This window comes from Pelodiscus sinensis, chromosome 9, assembly GCF_052426305.1.
Source record: "Pelodiscus sinensis isolate ZL-2025 chromosome 9, ASM5242630v1, whole genome shotgun sequence".
In the NCBI taxonomy this organism is placed as follows: domain Eukaryota; kingdom Metazoa; phylum Chordata; order Testudines; family Trionychidae; genus Pelodiscus; species Pelodiscus sinensis.
In genome coordinates this window covers 18,466,033-18,478,599 of record NC_143060.1, presented here as the reverse complement: position 1 = coordinate 18,478,599, position 12,567 = coordinate 18,466,033, and the positions used below count along the sequence as shown (strand labels likewise).

The following is a 12,567-nucleotide window of genomic DNA, read 5'->3' as shown; positions in this document are numbered from 1 at the left end:
CTTGCTGTTCTACCTCACACTTCCCCAGGAGAGTCAAGGTGAACATGTAGGAGTTCCTATCTAAAAAGCACGTCTGGTTTCTGCATGCAGTGTGACTTGTTTTGATCTTTAACAAAATCAAAGGTGTGATTTTTTTTTTAAAGTATGTTTCTTCCGATCTTTCAGTCTCCCTATTGTAAAATGTGACTTTTCTGACAAAAGCCTGTGTGTTCAGTTTAATTGTCTTGGCTGTTACATTCTGTGGGCCAAATACACCACTGGTGTAAATAGGAGCAAATCCCCAGAAGCCAATGGAATTGCAGCTGCTTCTGCTAAGAGTGACTTTGGCCCTCTTGGGAGAATTAAAGTGCTTCATCAACATAATGTTTAAAAAATAAATAACACACTTTCTGAAGTTTGGATTTTTGTACAATCACAGTATGAGTGGATCTTGACTTAGGCCCTGATCCTGCAGTTAGTTGTGCATGAACAGATGGCTCTGACATGCAGCTGTGTAGACTTTTAATAGGGTTGAGTAGAGAGGCCCCAGTCTGCTTGCTAGTTCACTACAAATTGCAGGATAAGGACCTTAGCTTGATTTCCCTTAATTGTAGGGCCAGGTGTAAGTCTGCACAGCTTAGCTGCATTCAGTGGAGCTCGGGATCTTGCAGTGAGTTCTGCCTGAGGGTTGTGCTTCTAAATCAATAGAGGTCCTCCCAGGAGGAAACTCATTGCAGGATCAGACCATTCATTTGCTTCAGTAACTTTGATGTGATATTATTTTTGAGTTTACCTTCAGCGCAGTGCTTGCTGTAACTTGAATTTTAGTGTTGATCAGCCCAGGTACCTTTGTTTCCCCACCTTTGAACCAAAGGGCAGTTCAATGCCCGGAGCAAGTTTGCAAACACTCAAGTTTACAGTATATATGAATCAGTCTTTATACTGAAGTGCCTTTTGTCTCTTCAAACATAGGATGGAAAGCGGATGTTTGGTACATACTTCCGGGTTGGTTTTTACGGGACTAAGTTTGGAGACTTGGATGAACAAGAATTTGTGTACAAGGAGCCTGCGATAACAAAGCTAGCTGAAATTTCCCATAGACTAGAGGTGAGATTATCGCGGCAGACCTGGAATTCCCTCTGTAAATTGAAATTAAGCTGCTTAAGCCTTAAAAGCTGGATTTTTATCATGAAATGTAGGTAGTGGCTGAAACAACAATCACTAGGCAAATGCACATCTTCCTTTCCCACTACTGACCACACTCTCTACTTGGAGGGGCCAGCAGGGCCACCCTGCATTTCCCCTCAGAAATAATAAATAACTTGATTTATTCCATCCTGCAGCTAGAAGCTAAGACTTGATACATTGCTTCCATGTTCTCAGTGTATTGCACTGTGTATTCATCTACATCGGTGCCTTTGCTAATACTCTTATTAAAGTCATTCCTCTCGATCTTTCTCAAATACGTTGTTTCTACATTAACATTTCCCTCTTTCTCTTAATATTTCATTCTGGGATCTCACCTGCCTGCCTGCACTGCCCTTCCTTTCCACCAAAACTGGGTGTTGATTGTCTTTCTCCCTTTAGTGAGACTTCATAAAAGAGATATCACTTGCCCTTGTTTAGGATTTCTTCCATTTACTTAGTAAATGTTTTTGGAGATTGAATCCAACTAGTTGGTGTTGCCCTGGAAAAACTCACAACAACTAAGACAGGCCTGGTTTTCAGAAAGTGATGCGTGTCCCTTTCCTGCCTCCTCCTCCTCCAAGCCACCAAAATCAGGCCCCTTTTAATTGGGTGTCCAAAAAAATGAGGCACCTAAATCACTGGAAAACAATAGCCTGTGAAATTAATTTCACTTATTTATATACCTTCCCTTATCAAATGGAGGCAGGTATAGGGCCAGTGCCCACTGTCCAGCAGGGTTGACAGATTCACATGGAGGCCAGATGATTTGTCAGTATATGAGATTGGAAGGATTTAGATCTATCCTGACTTCCAGATTTTGTGCTGTAACCCCTAGAACCGAACTGATTACTTCTCCAAGTTCAACAGAACAAATTCAGCCCTTGCACAGCTTGGATTTGTACCTGTGATTAATTTGATCTAGTCTCTCTAATCCTCTTGCTCCAATTACAGAAATAGGCGTTGTTTTTCAACACAGTGTTCTCAATTTTAGGGATTTTATGGCGAGCGATTTGGTGAAGACGTGGTTGAAGTAATTAAGGACTCTAATCCTGTAGACAAATGTAAATTAGATCCAAATAAGGTAAGAGTTCAAAATACAGCCGTCGAGCTTAAGGCATTTGATACAGTCTTGTGTGACCTTCTTATCAATATGCTAGGGAAATACAACCTGGATGGGACTACTATAAGGTGGGTGCATAACTGGCTGTATAACCATTCTCAGAGAATAGTTATTAAAGGTTCACAATCATGTTTGAAGGGCATAACAAGTGGGGTTATGCAGGGATCTGTTTTGGGATCGGTTCTGTTCAATATCTTCATCAACAGTGTAGATAATGGCATAGAGAGTACGCTTATTAAGTTTGCAGCTGATACCAAGCTGGGGGGAGAGGGTTATAATTCAAAATGATCTGGACAAACTAGAGAAATAGTCTGAGGTAAATAGGATGTTTAATAAGGACAAATGCAAAGTACTTCTCTTACGAAGGAACAATCTGTTTCACATATACAGAATGGGAAGCAACTATCTAGGAAGGAGTACTGCAGAAAGGGATTTAGCGGTCATAGTGGATCACAAATTAAACATGAGTCAAAAGTGTGACACTGTTGCAAAAAAAGCAAACATGATTCTGGGATACATTAACAGAAGTGTTGTGAGCAAGACACAAGAAGTCATTCTTCTGCTCTACTTTGTTCTGATTAGGCATCAATTGTAGTATTGTGTCCAGTTGAAAGAGGTCCAGAGAAGAGCAACAAAAAATGATTAAAGGTCTAGAAAACATGACCTGTGAGGGAAGACTGAAAGAATTGGGCTTGTTTAGTTTAGAAAAGAAAAGACTGAGAGGGAACATGATAGTGGTTTTCAGGTATCTAAGAGAGTGTCACAGGGAGAGAATTGTTCTCCTTGACTTCTGACGATAGGATAAGAGGCAATGGAGGTTTAGGTTGGATTTTAGGAAAAACGTCTAAACTGTCAGGGTGGTTAAACACTGGAATAAAGTGTCTAGGGAGATTGTGGAATCTCCATCACTAATTTAACAGCAGGTTGGATTGACATCTGTCAGGGATGATCTAGACAGTGCTTGGTCCTGCCAGAGACCTGGACTCCATGACCTTTTGAGGACCCTTCCAGTTTTCTAGTATTCTGTGATTCTATGATTCTAAGCATTTAGAACACAGAGGGCAAAATCCTGGGCTGGGGACATCTTCTTCTGCAGTGCAGTTCCCAGGAGAGGGCTGAGGGATGGCAAACCTGGGAGCATCCAGATGTGGAGATTCCACCCACACCACAGAAGAATACAGAAGAGGCTTCAAGATATGCACATGAATCCTATGGATCCTGGGGAGATCAGTGGAAAGCCAAGGCCATCCAAAATCTGCCCTGCAGAGACAGCTCAGTGAAAAAGATAATGTAGCATCCTGCTGCATTATCTGTTCCTCGTCACCTCTGCAGTGTGCAGGGGTGGTGTAATATCCATCGCCCTCTTCTTTGAGCCTCTGGCCTGCCCATTCCTTCCTCCCAAGTCTTGGAACAGCAGAGAGAAGCCAATCTGAGGAAGTGGGTTTTCCCCTGAACGCTCATTGTTTTTAAAAGTTGTTTTTAAAGAAGCCAATAGGAGCTTTGTTTGAGGAAGGACAGAGTAAAAAGTGAGTTAGGGTACCCCAAAGAGTGGAGAGTAGAAATAGTCCTGTTTCTTAAAGGTGAGACTGGTTATTGTGAAGCTAATTCCGTGGTGTCTAACACACTAGCCACATATGGCTATTTGGTCAATTGAGTGTGGCTAGTTTGCTATAGCAGTAGCCACTACAGTGGCTACTGCTTCAGAACTGGTTGGACACCACAGAACTAAATGGGAGGAATCAGAATTTATCTCCTGGCACTCTGGCTTCCCTCTGCGTTGTTTTGTCATTGGAAATCTTGCTTTCCCTAATCCAGGCCTACATTCAAATAACCTATGTGGAGCCCTATTTCGACACCTACGAGATGAAGGACAGGATAACCTATTTTGACAAAAACTACAACCTGCGGCGGTTCATGTACTGCACGCCCTTCACCCTAGATGGACGTGCTCATGGGGAGCTACATGAACAGTTCAAGAGGAAGACGATCTTGACGACCTCCCATGCTTTCCCTTACATTAAAACCAGAATAAATGTCAGTCATAAAGAAGAGGTAAGACCCGGGCATCAGGCATATTGTAAATCCCGAACAGTGTTGAGTGGCAAAGCAGTGCATTAAACTGTCACAACCAAAAGTCCAATACGCTGTGTAGAAATAAGATTCTCAGTCACTCCTACGTTGCTGACGCTTTGGCTACGTCTAGACTGCATCCCTCTGTCGACAGAGGAATGCAAATCAAGCACATCAAAATTGCTAATGAAGCCAAGATTTAAATATCCTGCACCTCATTAGCATAAATATGGCCGCCACTTTTTTTCAAAACTGCTTCCCTCCCTCCCCCTCCAAAAAAACAACTTGGCAGTCTAGACACAGCTCTGTTGAAAATAAAGCCTTTTTCGACAGATCCTGTATTCCTCAAAAAATGAGGTTTACAGGATCTGTTGAAAAAGGCTTTAGTTTCGACAGATCCACATCTAGACTGCTGGGGGGTTTTTTCCGGAAAAAACTCCATTTAAAAAAAAAAAAGTGGTGGCCATGTTTATGCTAATGAGGTCCCGGCTTCATTAGCAATTTCGACGTGCCTAATCTACATCTCTCTGTCGAGAGAGAGATATAGTCTAGACATACCCTTTTGTTACATTATCCTAAATGGCAAAGCCACTTACTATAAGTTTAACATTTGTGGTTGTACCATTCAACTGAGGGTACCAGACTCAGCTGTTTCTCTTCCTTGAGAGTATTTTGGTGCTGGACCTTAGTTTATCTGAGACCTTGTCTATATACAAACTTAAATAATTGGAAACTCCTAAGTGGATACTCTTTATTCTGATTTAAGAGTGACTTGTTTTGCTTTAGCTTTAAACCTCTTCCTAATCAATTTAAACTAAACCAAAATAAGACTAGTTTAAACCAATATAAGTGCTTCTGCACAGCCTTTTGAACTGGTTGAAAATCACACCTGATGTTGAACTTGTGCAAGTCTGTGTATGTAGACAAAACACTGAGTCTGATCTATAGTAGCATGAATTACATCTCTGCATTTACTAGTGCTCCACCTCTGTAGCTATACTGTGTTCCTCCCTCACCTATGTCAGGAGGCTCCCACTAATAGAAAAAAATTGTCCTGATGTAATTTAAGCCAAGATTTTCCATTATAGGAACCTTCAGCCAGGGTTCTAAATATATACTCAGGTACCGAAATAAGGCTGTAATCCTGCAATTTCCTAAATGTGGGTTGATTGAACATAATGGAGAGTGCAACAGACATAAGTGACCTAATTTTTAAAAGCTCTACACGTCCAGCCACAGACGCACTTTGGAAAATCAGGTCACCTATTTAGGTCCCTAAAGGAAGTCTCAGAGGTGGGGATCTCAAAAAATCCTAAGTGACCTCAAAACACCAGTCCTCAACTTCTAGTGGGATTTATGTTCCCACATCACGTAGGGTTTTTTGAGAATCCCACTCTAGAAATCCCAGTTTTAGGCACCTCTTTTTGAAAATCTTGACCCTTATAAAAAAAAATACAGGCCACATATTTCTGGCTAATGTTTGTCTCTGCAGATAATTTTGACACCCATCGAAGTTGCCATAGAGGACATGCAGAAAAAAACACAGGAATTAGCTTTTGCAACTCATCAAGATCCAGCAGATCCAAAGATGCTCCAGATGGTGCTGCAAGGTTCAGTTGGTACAACAGTAAATCAGGTGATAATCACTTTGGGGTATTGTATATTACTCAGGCAGATGTTCACGGTTGGTGGAAGCTTAAGGTTGTGTCAGTGAAAACTTCTTGTGTCTGGATTTTTTTCATTTAATTTTTAAAATGTGCACAGGTCCTTTTAGAAACATACTTGCCAGCTAATAGCTCAGTTGAAGTGACAATGAAAATATCAAGCAACCAGGAGATTGGGATCTGTGGGAAGTGGACAGAGCAGATCAGTTGCAGGTTTTTATTGCTGTGGAATGTGGCTATGTGATGGTTTGATACCTTGCTTTGTGTCTTATGCAGAGCTGAGCATATTGTTCATTCTCTGTAAATAATTATTATAGTTTTGCTTTTAAAATTGTTCTTGTATGCACGAGAGATAGCATTGTGATCCTGGCAAATTGCTACTGTGGCCCTTTTTGTTTGGGAAAACTGGATACCTGTAACATTAGGGATAGTCTAGCAGGGGAAAAATGAAAATCCTGAAAGGTTATAGAAAGGTTTTACACTCTGTTGTTGCGGGAACATAGCACTTAAGTATCTCAGCAACAGAAAATCAACTATGAGGGAAAAGTAGTTGAAGTGCCCTGAATTAAAACCAACTATACAGTAGAACGAGGGCACTTCTAATATAATTGCTGCCAGAGACATTTTACTCCTGTCCAAATTGCTCTAGGCAATGACAGATACAATTGTGGGCTTTTTGTATGTTTCTGTCAAGTGGAAAATAGTAGTTTACAGTACTACACTCTAAGCTGGCCCATCTTGGTTGGTTGGCCTGCCACTTGTTGGTATCCAGAATCATATCTGCTTACTTATACAAATAAATATAGATACTTTTCACTCTGGTTAGCCCTGTAGAACTACCAAAGCTAGGAATGAGTGAGCTGGATTATATTTTGATTTCTGCATTATCAGTTGAATTAAAAGTAATACCATTGCACAGGTAAAAGATGAGGGAAGATTTTTGCCTGGAGAATCGTTACTAATGCACAAGCCAGAAAATTTGTAACTTGAGTTTCAGACCGTAGGTTCATTTGGCAGGGCTGGCAAACAACTTCTGATTCAGTTTTCAGTGTTAAAAATCTCTTTACTTGATTTCTGAATACCTTTGATCTAGACCCCATTGAGAGAGAATAAATGTGGAACCTCATATATTTATAGTCACTTTCTAAAAGCAGACCCACACTTCAAAAAATTATCTTAAGAATCACACCCACTTTCAGTTATCATGATAGTTGGTGATTTCCTCTGTACCGAAGACACAGCTTTCCAAGAAACATGCTAGAAATTTCTCCAATGGATACGACAGGCAGTGCAGAGAAACTTACTCTTTTCTCTTCTACTCCTAAAGGGACCACTAGAAGTTGCACAGGTTTTCTTGTCTGAAATACCCAATGATCCAAAGCTCTTCAGACACCATAACAAGCTACGGCTCTGTTTCAAAGACTTCACAAAAAGGTATAGAGTACTGGCTTCAAACGTCTTTCAAAAACATTTATTTGCAGTGCATCAAACAGAAATTGATATAGCAATAGAAGGGGGCATCCTGTGTCTGTTAAGAGAATACACTTGTAATGAAGCAAAAGATACAGTAATCACCATTTGCATTGTTGAAGGAACAAGTCTGTGTAAAGAATGTGTTTTCTGTTCCTTGGTGCTATCACTCTGAGAAATACTACTGTCAAGGGGCCCAAGTCATTAGGCATGGGTGTGTATATGAAATGAATTGGAGGTCTCAGCTGAGTTCCTTATGGACAGGTGTTCTCATCTCAAAAACTCCACCACCAGAATTGGCACTAATGGATATCTTTATTGATAGTGTAAACAAACTGCAAAAGCAAAAAGCAAACTGTTGATTTGGCAGAAAGGCTGAATTAGCACTCCAAGTGGGTTTGAAGCATGTTGGCAGAGTTCTTGAAGGACATGTGTGCTGCTGCTGCTATATTTCTCCTTCCTTGTTGGTAAAGAGAATTGCTGTCTCAAACCAGTGCTAAACCTCACAAGCATTTAAACAATTGGTGAAAATAATTGAAATAGCAATATTTCCTCCTCTTTTGAGCTACTAAATCCAGTTGCAGCCTGGTTGTTCGTTATTAAATAAAGAGGTATTGGTATGTTTAATTTACATTGTTCAAAATACTAGAGTTCAGAGCGAACATTTAATAGTCTGTGGCTTGATAATCTTTTCCTAGGGCTGGCAATGAAAACATCTATCTTTAAGCCCCCTCTCCCCATTTGGACTGAGAATGCCTGTGTGGAGATAAGCTTTTCCATTCCTTCTCACAGAGGAGAAATGTTACAGGAGAACAAATTAAAATTAAAAATGAAGCACAACTCTGTGAATAAAATGGAAATTGGAAATGTGACTCACTATCTCTCCCCAAGGACACCAACCAGATAAGCGGAGTCCTTATTACCCAAAAGACAAGATAGAGGATATTAAGTGTCAAGCTGGAAGAGTAGGATTAAATGATCTCTTGCTAATAAATGAACAGGCATCTAGCAAGCAGGTTCCCTGTTGTCTACCAGAATTTTACAAAATGCTGTTTTCTAGGTGTGAAGATGCGTTACGCAAAAACAAAAGCCTGATAGGACCAGACCAAAAGGAATATCAGCGGGAGCTTGAGAGGAACTATCATCGACTCAAGGAAGCACTCCAGCCCTTGATAAATAGAAAGATCCCGCAGTTATACAAGGCAGTTTTGCCTGTCACTTGCCACAGGTGGATATTAATTTTACTCTTTCAACCTAGCACGGGTAATGTTTAAAAATAAATACGCAGCTGGAATGGTATGGCATAGAGAGGACATAGGAATGGGAACAGGAGATTAGGTAATGGGAATGGGAACAGGAGATCTTTCAAGAGGAAATGCAGGTGGGTCCATCTCTTTCCCCATCTGTCTTGCACTTCAGGATATCAAGTTTGCCTTTAGGGATATGGCCAGTTTGCCTTTGCAGATTTTTCTGGTGTGCCCCCTCCCCCTTTTCCTCACTCCATTAGGTTGGTCCTTCCCCATAACAGGTTCAAGATTCTTCCTCCTCCCAGTCCAGTCAGTTCTGTACCAAAAATTGTGGGGAGTGGAGCCGAGAGATAGCCCAGTGGAGCCTTAAGTGGTAGCTAAAGAACCCAGGGGGGTGAGTATCCTGGCCAGATGCATGGTATGGATTGTGGAGCTTCACATTAGAAAGCCAGTGAATGTTGTCTATGTTGGGAGACCTTTCTGAAGCACTGATCATTTCCATTCCTCTACAGTGGTTTTTAACATTAAATCATAAAATCAAGTAGGTCAGGAGCCATTTGAGCTAGTAGTGTTGTAAAAGCTGATTTTAACAAGTGTACTTGTATGGAGAAGTTCCTGCAATGGGTGGTAAAAAGTACCCACCCAAAACTACTGCAACATCCTGAAAAGACAGGCGTTGGTCGACAATCCTGAAAACAGGATAGTAGTTAAGTTTCTCCTGTTACACATTCCTTGCTTATTGAAGAAGTGGCGCACTTAGAAATTCCTGAAATTAGCCTTCTCTTTATCCCTAATTGCCATTTGTATGTCTTCTGTGGCTTAGAACAGGGAGGAGATTAATGACATAATTCATGCAATGATCCAGAAGCAAGTTAGGGTGAAATAGCACACAATTGTGTTAACACTTAAACTTAATATGTTCTAATGCCAAACCATTATTTGATCTGAGGAAGTGGGTCTGGCCCACGAAAGCTCATCATCTAATAAACCATCTTGTTAGTCTTTAAAGTGCTACATAGTCCTGTATTTTGTTAATGCCAAACCAGTCTGTGCTTTTTTAAATATATATCACTGAGGCATAGGAAAAGAAGCCTAACTTTTTTAAAGGCAAGTAGCAGGCTAGCTACAGTTCCTTTCATTGTATGCACACTTTTACTGTTTTCTTTGCATAACGCCTTTAAAACAATTCTTGCTACATGCAACTGCTTCAAAAGAATATAGCCCACGTCCTAAAGTTTCCTGTTGGTGTAGCTTTTGTTCAGCAGTAGAAAGCAACAGGAAAAAACAGTGTTTCGTACATAACTCTGCTGTCCTAAAGCAACTAGAATTCAGCAACAAACTGACAGATTGAGTTTATTTTCCTGCTAATTGATGCCAGTTGCATCATTATTCAAAACTATGTTCTCAATTCTATGAACAGATCATGAACCATTTTCGAGTATTCCTTATTTTGAGCTATTGCTAGTTAGTTGTTGATTGGTCAGGTAAGTCACATAGTTTTGTTGCTTTTTTGTTCTCTGGCTGGATGATCTCACAAACCCTACTGCCACAAATAAATTGCCAAGGGAGGTGATGGAGTCTCCCTCTCTGGAGATATTTAAGAACAGGTTAGATACACATCTGTCAGGGATGGTGTAGACAGAGCTTGGTCCTGCCTTGAGGGCGGGGGGCTGGACTCGATGACCTCTTGAGGTCCCTTCCAGTCCTATTATTCTATGATTCTAGGTGCACAGGCTACATGCCCCTCTGAATTTCATCATCTGTGAATATTAATGTCATTAAAACAAATCTCTCAAATATTCTCAAAAAAAGAAACTCAAATTAGCATAGGTAACTTTAAAAACTCAAGTCAGTTTTTGCAGTATTCCATTATAGCAAACATAGAAGTTATGTACAGAAAGGCACTGTTTATCTTAATGGAGAGCATGGACATTTTAATTCGCAGTGGAAAATTTGAGCTTAACATATTGTGGGTTTTTTTTCTTTCGCCCCCTCAGAGACTCCTTCAGCAGAATGAGCCTTCGCAAAATGGACATCTAAACAAATTTTCCAAAAAAAGCACTTATTTTTAAGGTATTGAAAGGAGTGAGCCATGGTAACAACGTTGGGAATCAAAGAAGTTTTATTGAGAAATAAAACTTGGACTTCATCCTGGACACCACCACCACCACCCTCCCTCCCACCCACACAAAGAAGTGTTAAGTGGCCAAAATTATTCTGAATTGTCAAATGTAGACTTGATGTTTAAAAAAAAAAATCATGGCTGTGGTATACAAAGTACTGGTGATACGCTGTAAACTTACCTGTTTTTAAGGCATTTTTATGACTCAAAGGTACACTAAATGCATTTATCATTATTTATAGCATTACCTAATGTTAAATTTATTTCCTTTTTAGTTCATATATTTAATTTATATTAGGAGCATTTGCAGATGCATTTTGAACAGTTTTTAATGTAGTGCTGGTTATTTCAATGGTACTATTAAATATGTGACTGTTTACACTTTAATTTACTATGTGTTGGACTACAGAGCTCATCACCTTTGAGGAGAAAGCTAGAGAAATAAAGGTAAGACTTAAGCCAACACTTCTTAAACAAGTATAGTGACCACTATTCTCTCTAACTTGTTTTTATATCTTTGGTGGGGACTGTTACAACGGAAAATAACTTTGCATATCCTCCTCAGACAATGGGATCTCCAGCGCTGACTTAGATTTGCTGGGGCTTAGGGCCAAAGGTTGAAACAGAAGAGCGAGGGCTTAAGTGCTAGGGCTTAGGTTACAGGCTCCTTTAGGCTTTCCCCCCTCTCCTCTTCCTGGGTCAGACTTCAGTCCTCTCTCCTTGGGTCATGCAGTAATTTTTGTTGTTAGCGGTATAGTAAAGTTTGAGTACCACTGCTTTAGAATATTACTTTGGCAGACATTTTTCTGGAAAACACAAGTAATAATTCAGAAGTAATGATTTGTAACAGTTTACAACTTAATTAGACCTGAATGAAATTTTGTGGCCAAAGAAAATGCATTTCTATATCCTAATGGATTTTCTCCAAGCCAATTTCAAAGGCCAGCAGCAAAAAATGGAGGTTCAAGAACCTTTATAGCAGAAAGATTGCAAGAACCTTTTGTAATGGAAAATGTTAGGCAATTTAAAGATAAAGCTTCAGAGGGGTAGCCGAGTTAGTCTGTAAGAGGAAAAACTTAAAAAACAACAAATAGTCTGTAAAATGCTACTAGACTAACAAAACACATAGATGGTATCTTGAGCTTTCGTGGGCACAACCCACTTCTTCAGATGATACTCCAGTCATCTGAAGAAGTGGGTTTTGCCCGTGAAAGCTCATGATACCATCTACATGTTTTATTAGTCTTTTAGGTGCTACTAGACTATTTGTTGTTTTTTACAGATAAAGGTCGCTGTAGATTTTCCCCCACGGAAGGGATATTTAAGAGTCAAGAAGGAAAGGTTTAAGACTGCATTTGTTCAATTACAGTTGGATCTCCCTGGCTCGGCATCCTCAGGACCAGACTAGTCCCGAAAAAGGGAGTTTGCTTTACCAGAAGAAGTCCTTCTGCACCCAGCCTCTGGGACGGGTGGGCAAGAGGCAGCTAGAGAGCTGGATTTGGCCCGCCGAGCCACCGGATCCAGCCCACAGCTGTTTCGCCGGCACCCTTACTGCAGAGCAGGAGCAGCTGCTTTAAACAGCAGGCTGCTAACTGCCGTGCAAGCTGGGCAGAGAGGTGAAAACTTCGAACACTGTCCTCATCCCCTAGCAAAATCTCCAAGCTCCTATTGACCAGTGTCTGGGCAATAGGAGCTGAGAAATTTTGC

The 12,567-nt window shown here is 40.5% G+C and overlaps 1 protein-coding gene across 10 annotated transcripts in view; it reads left to right on the top strand.

Moving 5' to 3' along the window:
• DOCK7 (dedicator of cytokinesis 7) overlaps positions 1 to 11,323 on the top strand; it is a 164,484-nt gene extending 153,161 nt beyond the window's left edge. For 6 of the 10 annotated variants that reach the window (XM_075936135.2, XM_014575330.4, XM_075936138.2 and 3 more), the window contains 7 exons: positions 952 to 1,086; positions 2,159 to 2,248; positions 4,103 to 4,339; positions 5,850 to 5,993; positions 7,349 to 7,455; positions 8,552 to 8,719; positions 10,736 to 11,323. In XM_075936135.2, the coding sequence (XP_075792250.1) occupies positions 952 to 1,086; positions 2,159 to 2,248; positions 4,103 to 4,339; positions 5,850 to 5,993; positions 7,349 to 7,455; positions 8,552 to 8,719; positions 10,736 to 10,778 (924 nt within the window). In that variant the 3' untranslated portion in view covers positions 10,779 to 11,323. The remainder of the gene's footprint in view (positions 1 to 951; positions 1,087 to 2,158; positions 2,249 to 4,102; positions 4,340 to 5,849; positions 5,994 to 7,348; positions 7,456 to 8,551; positions 8,720 to 10,735) is intronic. The other 4 variants (XM_075936139.2, XM_075936137.2, XM_006126761.5 and 1 more) reach the window with 1 other exon arrangement.
• The last annotated feature ends 1,244 nt before the right edge of the window (positions 11,324 to 12,567 follow it).